Here is an 18,714-nt window from a genome sequence, read left to right on the forward strand (position 1 = left end):
TAAAGGAAACCCCTTTGCTGTGTGTTCGCTCCATCGCGCTTTGGTCGGTTTCCCTCTTACCTTTTTTCCATGCCAAGCTACCAACAGCTTATCGGTCTATCGGGCTTTTCCAGCCCGGTGTGCGTATGTGTGTGTGTGTGCCCATCAGTGGGGCCGGAAAATTAAGCCCGCAACACCACCACCCAGTGTGCCGCAGTGTGTGGTGTCGCTTTCGAGTGTTCTGTTCTCTCCTCGCCGTGTTCTAATTACTACCATTCGCACCAGCAGTAGTGTAGTAATCGAAAACGTTCCGTCTAGAAGGTAGCTTCAGCGCCATGCGTTTTGTTTTTGGGAGTAAAACGCTACACTGTGTGTGCCTAATAAATCACTGTTATGAAAATGCTGTGAGGTTGTGAAATTGGTGTGAAAGTATTGTTCTTCTTTTCCACCCCGTGCGACTTAGTGCCACGGTGTGTAGTTGTGCAAAGTGCGCCCCGTTTTGTGGCTGTGACATAATGCGGCACCGATCGGTTTCTCCCCGGGGGGGTTTCACGCATCGGGACCCACTTCAAACCCAGTGCTCCGTATGCTCGTCTCGACGGTGAACCGATGCTACGGTGTGCTCCGGAGCAGGACGGACTGAAAATGCCTAAACGGCAGTGAACGGTTTATCCACTGGGTCATAAATTGGACGTACCAATTTTCCGTCTCCCGTCGATAACCAAAAAAAACAAAAAAAAGTTAAAGACATTGAGAGGGACATGTTGCGGTTGTCCTGTTGACAATAAGAACCAACTCCAGAAGGAGAAAGAGAGCGATAAGAGAATAGAAAGGGAAAACAGAAATACTCGCCATCTAAGCGTGCTGTGTTTTTTTAAAAGAAACGCGCTTCAATGCATCCGACAGGAGGATTATTTGCCACATGATACGATCGTTTTATCATACGCTTCGGGCGAATAAATGAGAGCTTATGATGATTATATAAATTCTATTTGAACGATTGATGGGAACAAACAAACAACAAAAAGGCAAGTAAATATAAAAATTGAAGAACATCCCGATAAAATGAAGCACACCTGCTTGGTGGGATACTGTTCCGACGGTAGATAATTTTAATCCAATGCACCAACCCCGAAGTGCCCGAAGTTCGTCGTCTAATCCGTCGTCGTGTTTGCACATAGTTACACACACAATTTGAGAGTTTAATTCTGTACGATGGAAGGATCGGCACTTTCCACCTTTCCGCGAGGATCACGGTTGAGCCCGAAGCGAACCGCTAGTCAAACGATGGCTGCAACAACGCTCACCAGCGACGCTAGTAATGGTGCATACGATGGCAACCGTGAATCACTGCCCAACGGTGCAATGGGAAGGGATCCGCGCCGGGAGCCACGGGAACCGATGCCGGACAGTTCGCCGCGGGATTCACCGGCCACGAACCGGATCCGTACGTTCATGGGCAAAACACCGAGCGCCATCAAGTCCAAGTTTCTGTCGGTGCTGGGTAACAGTACCGAGATCATTAACGGAATCTCCAACAAGGTAAGCTTTACTTGGATGTCCATTTTTTGTTTCTTTGGGATGAGACATTTTGTTGGCGAAGGTCACGAATGGAGCTGGGACGGAGTAATCAATAGGACAAATCTGTCCCGCCAGGTGTCACTAATTAGCATTCGAGGTTGGTGTGCTAAGGGATGGATTAGTGCGGAGACACGTGTCCTAATTATGCTAAGTGCGAGTACGTGTGAATGTTGGTGTGTTTCCGAGGCGTCCCGATATGGTGGATGGATCAGATGCACTAATTAAATCAGTTGATTGGAACATAGTCTCTCACTCGCGAGCAAGTGTTTTTAATTGTAACAATGAGTCAGTAGAAAGCATTATGGAATTCATCAACGTTCCAGGAATTCTAGAACATTTTTAGGGTTAAATGAAAGAAAAAGCGGATAAGAACTTCTTCGTTCCCTTATAGCGAATAAAGGTCACCACCACCAACATCTCACCACCAGTAAGTTTGCCGTTTCTATTCCCCCCGTACACACTGTGTCAAGGTGTCACGCTGACAAACGATAAATACGTACAGGTGTGCAAACTTGATGTTCAACATTGTGGCCCCACGGATATTAGGGGCTTATCAAACTTGATGCCATTGGCTCCAAAAACTATCGCCCTAAAGGTGGTGAAGAGAAAGTTTTGAAACGCGCTTGTTGACAGGAAGCTATTTAGAAGGGCAAAGTTCCCGTGCGGATTTTCAAAAGTTTCGTCACTTTTTCGAAGTCTCGTCGAGTGAAAGTGACTCTCTCACTGTCAGGAGTGAGAAAAAACATATATCTAAAGTGCGATTATGTTCCACTCACTTGAACGCGACATTGTTTTCCGGTTTTTATTTTATCACAAAACGTATGCATTATTTATTCGGAAATCAAGTTGAGTGAAGCTGGTGGAACTCAGGTGGTAGCGTGCCTTTTTCCTGGAAAAAGAATGTTTCTATCACATTCAAGTTCAAATTCTTCGTGCAGCAGTAAATGGATTATGCCAACCAGCGTACGAAATCAAACATCCGAGAGCTTTTCCGCTTCGATTCAGTCGCCGCGTGGTACAATTCTTTGAACTCCTCTCGGCTGGGGTGCAAATCAGTTGGCCTAATCAAATTCGACGGTGAAAACGTATGGTGAATGCGACCTTCTCTGGTTTGCGCGAGTGAACGCGGTGAACGTGCGGATAATCGATCCGTGCTGGTGTCGGGGTGCCCCGATGCTCAAGGGCGCACAGTTCAGACCCGGTCGAAGACATCGGTACTTCTTCGGCAGGCAGTAAAGCAAACCTGCCGATAAGCGAACGAGCAAACATCCGCGTCAAAACGCTGGTGCTGCCCCGTTATGAAACGCTTCACGGTGCTTTTATGCGGTGGCTCAGTTTAGATATGCGCTTCCAGGAATCCAAAACGAAAAAACCCCGATCGATCGTGAAAGGTTTCCTTTCCTTCCGCTGGGGTTGTAAAAGCAGGCCGGGAAGCCTGGTTGAAGCGGTTGTGAAATCGTTGTCTGGAGGATAATTGATGAAGCGTAAGGTGATGGGAAATAGCGCTTGATTGATTTATTCACGAGACGGGTTGATTTTGAACTTTGCTACGCAACCGTAAAGGGTGGCAAAAGAATATATTTGTCCTTAAAATTTACCCCGCACGGGAAGGGAAATTTATTTATCTATTTCCAATTCCAATATAACTCCTTTCAGCAGTTTAGCAAAAGAAAAACCAATTCCCCAGCATTGAATTGCAATCGTCAGAAGCGAAATGATGATCGGTCCCACAAAAAAAAAAGAAAATGGACGGTCCCAGAACGCTTAATGCACTTTACGCGATACAATCACTCGTAAAGAAGGTTTCACTTATGGGGGTCAACGATGGATAAAAATGAAAGCCCCAAGCTTTGATGACCCTTTCGGTGTGATGCCTTCGGAGATTACTCGGACGAACAGGCCGATCCGAAAAGCAGGTGGAGTGGTATTGAGAGTCATCAATCTGCGTTCCAAATCATCCACCGTGGAAGTATCTTTCGGAAAGGCCTCGAAAGCTGTATGAATTTTAATGGCGAAAGATAAGAAAAATCGGTCCTTCTTCACTCTTTGATGATGGTGGATAAATAATTCAAATAAACATCCACGCGCACAGCAATGGGCAAAGAAGAGAGGAGAAAACGCTTGATAAATATTAATCAATCTGCAAAATCTGATTAATGTTTATAGAAGCAAAATGCAATTAAACCCGAATTTAAGCTCCCTTTTTCACAAAACCTCTGTACAAATAAATTATCGTAAATTATTTCGCTGTAATGCAGTTTCATTCTACTGCAAAAAAAAGGATAATTCACTCATCGCTGATTGCTCACCATTTACACGCATTAACTCCAATGGAACGCATGTGGCAGCAGCAGTGACCATTCCCTTGGTTTTTGCCACGTCTCACCCATTCATCGGCCAATGCGAACAAAATCCCATTATGCGACTAATTAGAAAACAAATTGCGGCCACGGCTACGATTCACGGATTTATCGGAAGAGTTGCCGCGTCCTTTGATTTGCAACGCGTGGCGGTCTCGTCGGTCGCTTTACATCGCTCGTGGTGGTGGAATGGTGCGTTGGTTGCATAAATTATGTATCAGTTTAACCTCCCCTCCGCCCCTCCCCACTCCCCTCCACCCTTCCAAAACCAACACACATACACATACTATCGCGCTTGCAGCCAGTAAAGCCGATGGTTGTGAAGTGTCAAACGATTCCCCGGTGTGCTGTTTGGTTGCCCAGTTGATACCATGAAGTGTGCAATGTCCGTCCTTGGGACGGGAGGCGAAAAAAGACACGAAAAAGCCCTAAACTTCAACACACACACACACACGCAAGCACATACATACACACATCAGGCCATCACCATTGGGCAAGGATGAGCCGCACCATTGTTGATGGTAAAATGTGATCTTTGTGCTTTTGCTGGTTGCGACGAGGTTGCTACGACAATCCACCCTTTGTATGTGTGATTGTGTGTGTGTTTATAGTCATTTTCACTGTTGCTCACTTACATTCATGGACCGGGGCAGCCGTATCACCGATCCCCTACCACCACCGTCCACTGTCTGGCCGTTGCGGTAGAATCTCGGAATTTATGGTGCGGAAAAGTCACCGTGTGCAGGGGACCGCGTGCGATACCGCGAACACACGGGACTTTTCCGAGATATTGATCGGTGTTTATGGTACGGTGTGCCTGGCCGTCGTTCTGCCGCTTGGCAGTAAAGCACAGCATGAGAGCATACAGCGAACCGTGTGCTGCCGAAGATGTGTAGATTGGGCAGGGCCGACATTGGCAGGCAAGATGCGATAAGGTGTACCAGACGACGGCCCTTTCTTTGGCCACTTTATCCAGTATCGTTCAATCGGTTGTTTTGCGGTGGGACGGGAGGTTTGTGTCCTTGTGATCTTTCCGGTGATCGGGACCAACCATTTGGGACAGGTGTGAACGGATGGTACGGCCTTGGTAGCGATAAGGACGATCCAGTGCCTCCAGCAAACAGTATTTACACGACTCTTGAAAGAAGTGAGAGGACTTTATACACCGTAAGGTTCTTGGAATTCCATGAAGATGCGTCATGCAGCACATGTAATTCTAACAAGGATTTTTAACAATGCATTAGTGTGGAATTATTTATCATTTTCGTTTCGGAAATGTCGGCACAAGATTAGTGTAATCTCCGGACAACAGGTTAGCGTCAATTAGCTGGCTAAATAATTCATCGTCGCTAGCTGCATTTGCTGCAGGTAAGTGGGAGGTCTATCTGCAAACTGATGACCACCATTATGTCCCGATCCGAGCACAAAAAGAAGCAACCGCCATTCGATATTCGTGATACTCTTGGTCACGCCAGGAAACGTAGCGTAAAACAAACAAAAACGCAAACGTTGGAGAAAAGTTGTCCATAAAAAAGGGCCCTCCTCCCCGCCGCGCTTTCCTTGGTTCCTGTTCTGACTATGCAAAATAGATGCAAAACATCGTGTTGACCGGCGTGTTGAGCAAATGTTTGACTGTGCTGACTCCCGGGCTGCCCGGGAGTTCCGGGAATGTTCGTTTGACTGCCTGCGGAACGACTTTCAACCGGTGGTTCTACTGGCCATGGAACAATCTTCCTTTTTTTTGTTGTTTGTTTGTGCTATTCAAACAATGTAGAACACAACGTGCCTGTCCGTTCGGGGTGTGCAAATTCCTGTACACGAATTGAAAAAAAAAAACGGAACACACATCAAAACCCTTCGCATCCTATCCGATTAACCTTCCTGGTACATTTCGGTTGTTTAACGCGGAAATTGGGTCAACCTAACGGCACGAAATGAGTGGTTACTGGAGCTCCAAAAGGTGATCCGGATGATGCTCGGCCGGAGGCCATCGAAGCACAATCAAACGCCACCGGCACGTGGCCTTCGGCAAGGACACGAAATAGCCCATCCGATAGCGTTCGTTCATTCATTTCACTGATTGGTTTTCAATTGAATCCTGGTCCCGGTCCCGAAGATGAATGGAACCGCTGGATCCCTTGATGGCTTGGAATGGGTTTTCGTATCGTCCCCGGTTCGCACACACGGTTCGCTACAGCTGGAGTGTCCTTGACCGATCCTTGATGGTGGTGCACGTCCCGGTGGGTTACAGCCAATGGGAAGGCTGATGCTGAGGCGCAAAAGTGCCCATGGATGATAGCGGCTAGTTACTCGAGGCACATCCTTCAACTTTAGCAAAAGCCGAGTGGTGTCCTGTTTTATGATTCGACAGTATTTTTAAGTGAAGGTTATGATTACTTCACGGACAATGCAGCTGTGGACGGGTGCCGTGAAGGATTTTCACAATCAATTTGCGTACGTGGCTGAGGTGGTTTTAAAGTAAGAGTTGAATCAAAGGGATTTTGTTTTAGTTTATCGAAAATTATAACACTGTTTAGAATTTGAACTGCGACTTATTAAGCCGGACAATTTCTTTAAATGGTCTTGTTGTTCTATATCTATATCGGTGTATTCTTAGTCTTGCAACTTGAAAGAGGTCGAATAAGTGAAGTATAACGCAAGAAAAATGTATCTTCTCTTACCTTATCATTCACAGATTGATGCCGCCCTTAGTCTCACATCGTCCTCCGACACCGAAACGACGGCCAACCGCAACCAGATGAAGGTGGACGACATGTTGAGGCGAAAATACGAATCGTCCAACATGAAACATCCAGGTCGGACAACCAATTCTTGGGCATATCTTTGCTAAATAAATTTACATACACAAATGAACGTTTTGGCTTTCATACTGCATTGACTCTGACCCCGACAGATGACACTCGTGGAGAACATCAGATCGATTACGAGCTGCGTCGGGCGAAGGAGCGACGGGCACACGAGGAGGTCCTATCGGGACGCTATCGGAATCCAGCCTTTTCGCATCGTACGTGTGGAAAACGATTTAGAGTAAGCAGTGGATGGGTAGAATTAACCTTCTTTTTCGTTTTCAGTACTACCGCCTCCACCTCCTCCACCACCACCACCACCACTACCACCTGTTCCGAGTACAGCTCCACAACCGGTGCCAACAGCGGTGACTACGGTCAAAGCGACAACTATTAGCAAAGACAGCGAAGAACGTGCAACGGAACGGGCCCCTTCGCATAGTATCAGTGCCGACTTTAGCCACAGCAACTACAGCCAGAACTCGTACTCGCTCGATTCCAAATCTCCACAACCGTCGGCAGGTGGAGCGGATGGTGGAGATCCTGTGGGCAGGGCGGCACCTTTAGGAATTAACACCGTCGCCACTCCGGAAGGGTTTCCCTGGGGCAAGGACTTCTACCATGGTCGGGAGCCACGGTTAGGTAGGTGTTCCACGCTTAAACTGCATCTGAGCTATTTTTTATGCTACGCCTTCACGAAACCACATGCTGAAGCATCTCGTGAGTTGGTGTGAGTTCACGCCCATTCCAATCAAGTAACCTTCTTTGTGGATGATATTGTCGGTGAGATTTTCGTGAATATCTGATGATCTCTGGATTTCTCTGATATTAGAAATAATGGAACTCTGCTGTTCTGGTCAAGAGTTACCTAATGGCAACTCCTAATAAGTTCCTGAGCTAACTCTTCGAATGTTCCATCTAAAGATGAGTTTGGGATATCGCTGTATTTTACTACCTCTATAGTTCAAGGCATAACCTGTAGGTTGAATAAAATGCGGTCTCATTCTTCACACGACCGTCTACAGGTATTCCAAGCAGTGCCTCCACCAGTGACAACGAATCGTGTGCCTTCAGTGGCACGCTCGAGTCGTCCGAGCTGAAGATGTGGATTCGGTCGGAGTCGGAAAACTCGGTACCATCGTGGGCATCCTCCATCAGCCTCGACAGCCAGTCGGAGGAAGCGGTCCTGGACTTCATGAAGCGATTCGTGCGCATTCTCTTCCACGATAGTTCCAGCATAACGCTTCAGCTGAAATCAGACTTTGGGCAGTACGCACGGGTGAGTCGATGAGGTATTCCATGGACCTCACAGAAGAAGTAAATGTGCAAAACAGGAAGCCCAGTTCCAATAATCTAATGTTCTTTCCTATCTTTCACAGACGGAAACGGGACGTTTGTGGTTTTCACGTCTGGTTAATGCACAGCGCGCAAAAACGAAGCGGGTGGACGAATCCACGTTCTACTCACTGATACAGTACTTTGCGATCGTGCTGTTTGAGTGTGCCGAAAGCGAGGACTACTCTCCGGCCAAAACGCTTATGAACATGTGCTTTACCTTTTACCACGATAGTAAGCATCCGTGCACTGGTCTCGGGTTGTGAAAGTAATATGGCGCTTATCTTTTTTTTTTATCTTGCTAGTTGATGTACCGGGCTGTGATCCGTACCGGGAGTACCTATACACCTATCTGCGCGATCAACCGATCTGGCAAACGTTACGCTTTTGGAATGCGGCCTTCTTTGATGCACTGCAAACGGAAAGGAAGCATCGGCCGGTGCCACCGACGGTTAAACATTCTCCGAGTGCACCCACGTCACAGGTGAAGCATGGGTCGAAAGGCACTGGCGCTGGTGGTGGAACCGTCCCCAACACAGCAGATCCTTTCCTGGGATTTGCGGATGAGGTCGTGGCCAGTGCAACGACTACCCTCACTGTTCCTGAGCTGGAGCGTTCGTCGTCGACCAGTGCTTGCGACCGGACGGATCCGGCCGAACTGCAGGAGGACAAACATTACCATCAGAATCTTAGCTTTGGCCAGTTAGGGTATGTGATGCCGTATACCAACAGCACTTTAAAAATGTGATTCAAAGAGTTTCCTTTATTTGCCAGGAGTTTTACATGCAACATGCATGCGTTTGGACTTTCGCGGGAATTGTGCAATGAGTTCCTTGTGAAGCAGAGTGTTATCGCTAATCTTTCACCGGGTAAGAAATATAAATCTTCTTTTTTGCATTACGTCCGTTTACTGACCTACGCCATTGAGTTTCCTTTTTTGTAGAGCAACAGAAACTGCTGCAAGAGAATGTTGACCGAATGTACCGCGAAACGGATCCCTGGAGGGAGAACTGAGGCGAAACAACAGCGAAAAACTCACACACATACAGCTACATACACACAATGCAACCAGGTTGAGGAAACGGATAGTATTTTGTGATAACTTTTTGTGATGCCCAGTAGATGAATGAGCGAACGAGCCGATCGCGTCCAAACAAAAAAAAACAACGCTCAATGTCCAGCGACGAGAGGAAGATAGGTGTAGGTCGGATCTACAATGCTTGTATCCTTGAACGACAACTTTTCGCACATAGACACTTTTATTTGCCTGCTAGACGCGCACTATTTCGATTTATTGTTTCGCAAGCACATCAATGGGAGCGATGGAACTGATCGTGCTGCAGTTCTTTCTTATGAGTGGCAGATCCAGCGGTGGGAAGATTTTGGAACAACAAATGTGCGACGCGCAGATCAAGAAAGCAATAGAAAGCAATTGGGGTGTGATGTGCAAAAGTTTTGACAATAAAGCATGCAGAAGAAGGGAAAAGGATGCAGCAATGGAACCGTTCGGTCAATCGATTCGACGGCATACGGTAGGGGGTATGTGTATATGTATATCATTCCAATAACAAAGTGAACCACAAGACGTGATCAGCAGATCGAGAGATCGTTAAACTAAGCGATAATATGAGCAATGCTTTAAATAGGGTTTAAAGATGGACGTAAGGTGGCGCCCTGTACCACACTAGCCCAGTTGTTATGTCGCGTAAGCAATAAGAACCGTCACGCGTACACGCGGAGAGAAGCACTTCGACAAGGCGCGTTAAAGAATAACATAATCCGTGATAAAACGTTAACTAGTTCATAAAATATTTCCCCCAAGTATTTGCCCGCGGTTTGACGATTGAAGAAAGAAGCGAACACAACTGTTCTGTACGGGGTGTAGTAGCAGCGCAACCGTATCTATTTCCAGTACTATAGATTTCTCGCCTATCACAAACTAAACCAAGACAGAATAAACCCCTCAAACCAATTCAAACGGAACGCGAGCAATTTTTAACGTCATTGAAAATCCAGAAAATGAAATGCTAAACTCGTAGATGCACATTTCTGAGCTAGTAGTGGACGCTTTTAAGTTCTATTTTGCTAACATTCTATCGCGGACTACCTAAACTATTTGGATTAAGTTCTAAAATAATATTATCATCTTAACCCGACTGGAAAAAGCGTTTCGTACATTGGTACATGTGCGTGAAACTTTTCATCGCATGCATGTGCATGAAACATTTCACCTTCAACTTCATTCTAACGGTCGTCACTCACGTGCGCACGCGCAGTTCGCATTAGCGTTCATAAATTAACCGTGTATAGTTTATTTCCATATTTTACTTTTATTCTCTCACTTGACTAAAACGTTTAAGTAAACTCATTCATAGCACGGATTGTTCGTGGATGTTATTGTGTGTGCTGCATGTATGTGCTTTTTCGTTGAATTCATTTCATATCACACGTTCATCCTACTTGTTCGATTTGATCCAACTGTCCGGACCACCAATCAACATAAAAAAACAACAACAACGGTTCGACATTGTCACACGGAGAAGGTACTGATGTTTTACGTTAGGTCCTCCCAATGCCTTGCCCGTTGGGATTCAACCGCATCGCTATCTAATCGATACGCAGCGATATCTGTAGCGAACCAGTTCGATCACGGGCGCCTCCGCGGTACACAATGTTTTTCGCCCAGGCACGGCACTCGATGCTGATGGTCGTTTTTGCTGCAATCGAGAAAGGTGAGTACAGAGATAGTGTAATGCGATGCGAGATTACGCGCTTACGGGCACAGGGCGACTTACGCTTCGGTCTGGCAAGATGTACCGCCACCAGTGGGCTCAGATAGCCTTCGATGTTCATGTACGGGTAGTAGTACGCTGGTAAACCTCGGCTCGGCATATACTCGATCGGTCCGAGCTGGTTTTCGTCGCTCTTGGTAAGCTCCTTGCACGATATCCACACCTGGCGACGTTCGGCGACGGTGAGGGATTTAATGTAGGACACCAGATCGTCGGGCATTTCGGTGGGAAGATCATCCACATCTTCGTAAAATTCGGGCTGCCAACCGTAAATCTAAGCAAACACATGAGCCACATCAGTAAATATGAGGTAGTACAGATTAATCAATGCAGGCTTCTTACTCTGTTTAGCTTGACGAAAATGCAGGGCGCCGACCGATTGTATCCAAATCCTGCCTGTTCCGAACAAGCCCCGAGGTTCTTCACGTCAAAGGCACATACGTTACCGCGCGATGGTAGTGTGTTGAAGTCACAGAGTACCTGATTCTTGCCTCCGCCGGGTAACAGCGTATGGTCGTTGTACGCTGCAAAGAATTACGCAAACAATTAGTTTCTACGAACGCATCCATCGACGCTGTCCCAGGAACTTACGTCGGAGATATTCGTTGATCATTTCCACCCAAAGCCCAGCGTCCGTTTTGTTAGCCGCCACATACTGAATGGAATTGGAATTTTCCTCTTCTTCCGGCCGGGGACGATAGCTAACTCCGGGATTGGTACCGATGCGTGACTCATCCAGCTGCCACTTCGGATGCTCATGGTTTAGCGTGACCAACAGTCCCTGCATGCATATGGCAAACAGTGCCGCCAGTACAATGTAGAAGCAGGTGTAGAATATCGTAAGTTGGGCTGTTGGGGTGTAAAAGAAACCATTAGTAAAGGGCTATAGATGATCGTCCAGCATGGGGGGAAAACTAGAAACGCTTGAAACAGGACAGTCAGAACTGTTATAGGAGTTCAAGAATAATTGCATCAATTACAAGATCTCTTAGATATTGATTAAACAATTAATCCACGCACCAGCTGTTCATCATGAACCTGGACCTTCTATAACATAGATCAAACTAGAATATACAAGACTATTCAACTTTGTAAGTTGTTCAAGATAACCCTAGATGATGTGCTTTAAAACATCAAGGATTTCCAGAGTTTTGGTTTCGAGAGTTCTTGAAGATGGCATGAAGATTTGGCGAAATCGATGATCATGATCTGAGGTGGAAGATGAGCTGTACAAACGCCTATCTACAACGCCTATATTAGACACCATCATAACACGAAAAGCAAGTCTTCTTCTGCGGGGTATGTGTAAGCAAGATCTGACCAGTTTCTAGATCTTAAACCTAGTTTTAAACCAGGAGCATGTATCTTGAGGCTAATGTCGAATCAACTTCCTGAACATACACGAGTGACTTACATCATATCCTCGTAACGAACTGCACAAAACGTAAGACGCTCAAGGAGATGAAGACAACCAATGGAGACCGTACATGTGGATCTTTCCGATATCGCGATAAGTGGATCAATCGTCAACAGCAGGTATCTTAATCAAAGAGCACATAGTAACAAACCCAGCCCAACCGTGATTGTTAGCACGCAGCACAATTAATGTGATCAACAGCGGCCACGAGCGCACGGAACGGCTCCGGCTGCATGTGGATGCAGAAATGCAACTCGTTATCGGGTGGCTGTAAATTATATACATCAACGCACCGTGCACGCTGGTGTCAAGTATTTGGCCTAATGGAGCTTTAATGTCGTTCTAATAGGTGTATATTTTGCAAAATGCATCCTGACGTTTAGCAGTGGATGGTGTTATTCGCTTCATCGGAAGTGACAATCTGGCCAGCTATCCATCTTATCGCGAAGCTGCATTGCGCGCCCTGTAATCGGTTGGTGGTTGATTAAACCACCGCAAACCAGTTTGAGGTATGAATTGATGTTATTTTAATTTCCATTTTACTACTTTTAACGACATGGACTTCTAGTTTTCGACCGTTTGGCAAGTCCATTCGTTAGCTAGAATGTTTAGATCAACAGGTAAACTGAACCCCATTGGCCACCACGAAAACAGCAAGTCGAACGTCAACCGTCGTTAGTCGTTAGTGTTGGTGAGTTAAACGGTTTTTGTATATTTAGAAACCGAAAACCACCCGTATCCGGTTCGATGCAATCGCAATAAGGTCTCCGCCTCCTTCCGAATGCACGACTTCCGTGTTGCCGGCACCCACCACCCTCAGGGTTAGGTGAGGTTACACGGCGAGAAAAAGTATTACACTGATACCGAACATGATAGCTATCGTGGGCAAGCGAACAAAATGACACCGGTTGAAATTGGATGATTAAATTTAGCTCCTGTCTGCTGCCGGTGTTTGTGTGGCACAGCAAAAACAAGCAGTGAGAAAGTGTTTTGTTTTGTTGTGGGTACAGAGCGTATGCGTGCTATTCTTTGCAGCCACGAGCCTTACACTCGCAGACGATCTGAATTCGTTCGAACGAAACAGAACAACGGCTAAAGTCGGTGAAATTTAAGCATATAATTTGCACGCGTTAGTTTATTTGCTGATCTACGCGAATGTACTATCGGCTGGGTTGAAACATTGTCGTCGCCGGTAGACACTCGCCCCTTGTGATAGCGTTCCGAGCATACTGTCGGTAGGAATGCTGTCACAATTTCCCAACATTTTCATCCCATCCCAATTCTACCCACGCGATGTAAAACGGGCGGAACGAACAGCATTCCAAAGGCAGCTGGGCGAGGGTGCGAGAGATATTAGAGGAAATGCAGTAGTGGTGGACCCGAGCGACACCTTCGCTTACCACCACCAACGCGATCGATGCAGTTTTGACGTGCACGGTGCATGCAGCAATAGGGGCAAACAAAAATGGCATTGATTTTGTATGCAGATGAAGCTGAATGGACAAAGGGTGGGCGGTTCATGCATTATGATCATCCGGTGGTGAGGTTGCAAATTGATCGTCAGTGCAAAAACGCATATTGATCGTAATTATAGCACCTCGATTGACTTGTTCGATGAGAAATATGGGTGTAGCGAGAGGAAACACGTAGTTCATGGTAATAATTCCTGGCCTATTGCAACACCTTACACCTTCAGTTCGTTTAATAACAGAAGATGATTGTTTTATCATCGATTAGTGTTGCTGTATGGAGTCGACCAATTAGTGGAGTCGGTATTAGAGGACTCCACTACACGATCGGGTTGAGGTTCAACTCTCGACTACACTTGTCAGGGTTGAACTTCTTGAATTGATGTGCTGCCCACAAAGTGATAGCCAATCAGACGAAATCCTGTAAAATCGGATATAAATTAAGCAGAATCATACTCATTTTACAATAGAAACTTCAATGCTTGTAGCTTGCTTCATAGTAATTTATAGAATTCCACAAATCATTCAAGGGGGCGATACGGTTATTCCGTGTAACAGCCACTATACAACATCAGGTTAAGGTCATCTAAATCTCCACCCCTAGGAAAACGGTTCTTACCATTCTGTTGACAATAAAAAGGCTCCCTAAAGTAAATATACATTAAATTGCTATTTACACCATCTCGCGATGAGCCCGTTCCGTTCCCTCTCTACACAACACACCCAAGCTAATTTCTTCCCCACTACACGCCTTCGATAATCGAAAATACAGCTCTCACCCCATAATGCACGAATCTATCATTCGATCACTAATTTGTTCATCATATAGACACGGATGGAATTTACTTTTCGCTCCAGCCCACCGCATTGGCCGAGCCCGGGTGGAACTAAACGTTGCGCAAACAAGCTCCGAACGTTGCCAAAATGTGGAGATGAAGGAAGCTTGGCACATACCTTTTCCACACGTCCCCGGGATCGATCATTCGAGATTGCGGTGCATTTCCGTTGTATCGTTAATTTAACGCGTGTGAAATAAAACGAAAACAAAAAAGACATCTCTACTAATGTGGATTTTAATCTCACAGATGCACTTGCCATCGCCGTACGTGGCAACGTGGCGAAGCATGGCGTGTGGGTTCCGGCGCGGATGGAGACGCCTGATCCGGGTTCTTCCGATTCTGTCGTCCGAATGCGTGTGTGTGTGAGTGTATTTTTTCTTTTTGTTCACACTTTTACCACTTCGCAAACAGCAGGCCGGCAGCCGAAACTGGCGTATCCGCTAATTAAATGGCAGGCGAGCGTGCGGCGTGACAAACACACAGGGACCGACCGAATTAAGTGCCATCAAGATAACGCCAGCCCTGCCGGCATGGGGACGGTGCTTCTTCGGAGTGTGAAGAACCCCGGCCGGGCACTCGGCGGAAGGAAGCAGTGAAGGTGTCGTTCAATTGCGGTACTCCCTCTTAACACTCCGTTTGTGGTATTTTTTATCACTTCTTTTGTTTCTGACTCTAAGAAAGCTAGTAAAGTAACAGCATAATCGTTTCTCGGTATTTTTTATGGATGATTCATCCAACTCATCTAACTGGAGCGATGATAAGATTAATATCGAGAGAGAGAGAGATGAAGATATTGCTATGGAACATGGTTTGCAGGCGGCAGTGGATTAAAAGTGTACAGTAGTATTGAAAAGCAGTTCAACAAAGTTGCTCCAAGAATACATATCGAGATGCACTTCGACACCAAACCGTGCCAGGCCCTCGATTTGACTAACTTGGCTCCGTTACAGCGGCGAACGTACAACGACCCATTTACACTGTTTATTGACCTTGGTTCTATCGTCGCACCACGTACATCTATGCGCCCGCAAGTTCATCTGAGAGTCCACCCCCGTCGCTATCTTATGGGCGAACACCACGACGGCATATCGCGGACACCTGTTGGGTGTGCTAAATTATAGTTGTGGCTCACCGGGCGACGAAATGGAGCGATAAGTAGCAAACGGTATGGATTTTGGCGCGTCGTTATTTTTAGACTTCCAAAATTTAGAGTAAAAAATCACCACCGCGAAGTATCACAGATGTGTGGACGATGGTGCCACATTCGTGATGTTCCACTTCCATCCAAGGAGGATGTCATAACAGGTAGAAAAGGAATGCAAAAATCAATTTTGGGAAAAAATAGCTGCTTCAAAAGCTGATCAACTCCTCAAACAGTGCCAGACAGTTCGGTTTGCCAGAATAATTGAGATATCCGTAGGAAGTAGATCATCTGCATCGTCTCGTATCGTGCCACAGGTCTCAGGCATTACTGATAGAACCCAAGGCTGCCAAGGAGGTAATTAGAAGAAAGCTATTCAGTGTCTGTATCGTTACATCGCACAAAGGGAAGATATTGTTGAAGACAACTTCATCCATCAGCTCTGCCGGATAAATCCAGCTTCAGAAACTAGTTCGATCTGGTTAAGAACACTTAAAAACAAAGTGTGAGTAAGACACTGTAATTAGTTAAATAATGTTGTTTACCGATTCAATCGATATTGGGACACGAGGACATCAGTTCTGAAAACATTCATCCCATGGTCCATTTCAGGGGTTTAGACAAAGTGATAATCAGTACGCATGGACGATGATTAACATTAGCATCCTAACGAAACATCACGTCAGCTGGAATGGAATGACTGTCCTCGTGTCTATCAATCTACAATTGCTCAAGAAGACAGGGAAAGAGAAAAGTCTCATGCGATTTTCTGGAATAAAACTTGGGATGTCCATGTTATAGGTTATGAAATTACCTCAACATTTTCCACTGATATTTCCAGGAAATAATAGACTAAACATATTGGAAAATAACTTTCAACAGTGAAGCAACAAAAAACCCCTCGGATTCCCATAATTGATGTAGAGAGCGCGATGAGACAGATGTTTTTTTATTTCATTTACGATCGAACAACCAAGATAATGATCATCAACCAACGCTATATAACAAGAGCCGTAGGGGTAATTTGAGTGAAGTTCTCGCGTGTAATCAAGCCCGATGAAACGCACGTATGTTCGATTGGAGGTGCTTTACGTACATCCACGCAGAGTAATTTTGTTCATTTGGCTCTGCGAATTAAAACTCATGACACGTGTCTGAAGTGTCTCTCAAGTACAAACCCCACCCACCCCAAAGTGGTTCCACTGAATGGAGCATATTCTGGGGCAACAGCAATCGGCAATAAAGAAAATCACTTCAACGTAAAAATGCAGACACAGAAGCAGTAGAACCATGTGACCGTGTCGCACCAGTGTTCGGCAGTGTTGCAATTTCTCGACCTGCTTCAATACGAGCACCCAAATGCTTAACCCCACCGCACCGCACAGCGTTGGCCGGCATGGTCAGGATGAGTAGTGAGGTGAGGCATAATTCTTTCACTCTGGCTCTTATCACGGAACTATGCCATCGCTAGAGCGCGTGTATGCATCCGCAGCCAAGCAAACCGTCCGTAAAACCATCCCCAGCGCCCTAGTTGATGATAACGTTATCAGCCACGGGACGAGCTAAGCAGCCTGGGGGAAGTGTTTAAATACACGTCCAAGGCCTTCCACTCGACCCGGTACGGCACGGCAATGGGTACATCGGGGAGCCCATAGAAAGGATCATCACTATATTTGAGTTCCGCAATTAGGAATTCTGACTGTCCTTCAGATTATTGGACACAACATTGAACTTACCCCAATTAGTTGCCGTTCGGCCAAGAATTTTGCCATCCTTCGAATTGTAGATATACTGTCCGATCGTTAGCTTTTCCGGCTTCGTTGGGAACTCGTACGTTCGCACGATCCGTGGTTGACTGGAACGCTTTTCTGCAGGCATTGTTTAAGTCCACGCTGTGCCGCTGTATAACAAACCGATACGGAAATGATGCGCTAACGCCTAAACACTTGCTCGAGAGATCACCGTAGATCAGATTCACTAATGTTTATTTCTGTTTTTGGGCGAGAGATTTAAGTAACTCCCGATGTTTCGCTCACTGCTCCAACAACACGCGTAAACTTCACGCTAAAATAACTGGCCGGTAGTCGTCCGATACGAATGCTGCTGGGGTTAAAGGTGAATATAAATTAGATAAATACTTTCGATTGCGTTTTCTACTGTACTAAAAACTGCACTACATTAATTGCTACCGTCGGAGAGGAATGAAGGAACTAAGAACGCTTGTCTACCGTCTGAAACTGATACACAATGAACAATGTACGATTGATACAGCTAGAGCGTTTAAATTGATTGTATTATCTAAGTAAACTCAGGGATTTTGAAATTAAAAACAACAAAACAATAACACTACACCCGTGGATAAAAACAACTAACAAAACAAATGTGCAAACTGTCAAGTGGTTAACTTTGCGTTCGAAATAACGCACACCGCCAACTGCGATTGTATATTTTTGGTGCGTTGCTGACAACGCGCTTCAGAAGGAAAAGTGGATTAGAAAAGTTTCACACAAAGAAATAAAAAACCACACACAGTCACGCACACACAAACTCACACTATTCGAAACAAAATGTTCCAGCCCGACGAGCTTGGTCGCGAACAGATCTTTCGGGTCGCGCTTCTGCAGCCAAACGCGTACGCACGTGTGGACGACCGAGAGACAATTGACAGCTGTTTGATCGCGCCAGTCCTGTTTACGATGCGTTTCGAAAACCGATCCACCGGCCGCGCCCGGTTCGTGTGAATGCGAGCGCGAGCACCAATCGTGCAGGGTTAGTGCATCGATTTGGCTACTACTGCGAAGCACTAAGTGTGATATTTTTATAACAGAAGTGACAGTTAGTGGAAAACGGCGTTGAAGTGTTACTTGCTGTAATTTACTGTTCAGTAATCGATTTTTTTATTGATTTAAAGTTCAATTTTGCTCACAACTACTTTAGGCAAAGCCAATGCCAACCCCTTCAATAGGGGTTTCTCTCCCGCTCTTTCTACTGCAC

The 18,714-nt window shown here is 45.9% G+C and overlaps 2 protein-coding genes across 3 annotated transcripts; one reads left to right on the plus strand and one right to left on the minus strand.

The window, feature by feature from the left end:
- Positions 1–951: 951 nt before the first annotated feature.
- On the plus strand, positions 952–9,300 carry LOC128305789 (uncharacterized protein KIAA0513). The gene is made up of 9 exons (XM_053043397.1): positions 952–1,521; positions 6,616–6,736; positions 6,835–6,945; positions 7,013–7,369; positions 7,753–8,006; positions 8,107–8,296; positions 8,368–8,770; positions 8,837–8,931; positions 9,006–9,300. Exons 1-9 carry the CDS (start codon positions 1,195–1,197, stop codon positions 9,074–9,076), a joined length of 1,929 nt encoding a protein of 642 aa, XP_052899357.1. The 5' UTR covers positions 952–1,194; the 3' UTR covers positions 9,077–9,300.
- A 411-nt stretch (positions 9,301–9,711) lies between these two features.
- LOC128301429 (sodium/potassium-transporting ATPase subunit beta-1-like) lies at positions 9,712–18,375 on the minus strand. Of its 2 annotated transcripts, none has more exons than XM_053037901.1 (6): positions 18,273–18,375; positions 17,457–17,820; positions 11,446–11,703; positions 11,197–11,378; positions 10,858–11,128; positions 9,712–10,779 (listed from the first exon to the last, which is right to left on the minus strand). In XM_053037901.1, exons 2-6 carry the CDS (start codon positions 17,596–17,598, stop codon positions 10,670–10,672), a joined length of 963 nt encoding a protein of 320 aa, XP_052893861.1. In that variant the 5' UTR covers positions 17,599–17,820; positions 18,273–18,375; the 3' UTR covers positions 9,712–10,669. The 2 variants fall into 2 exon arrangements, with proteins under 2 accessions (XP_052893861.1, XP_052893862.1); XM_053037902.1 differs by having other exon boundaries at positions 17,457–17,823; positions 18,273–18,359.
- Positions 18,376–18,714: the final 339 nt, after the last annotated feature.

This window comes from Anopheles moucheti, chromosome 3 (assembly GCF_943734755.1).
Source record: "Anopheles moucheti chromosome 3, idAnoMoucSN_F20_07, whole genome shotgun sequence".
NCBI lineage: Eukaryota > Metazoa > Arthropoda > Insecta > Diptera > Culicidae > Anopheles > Anopheles moucheti.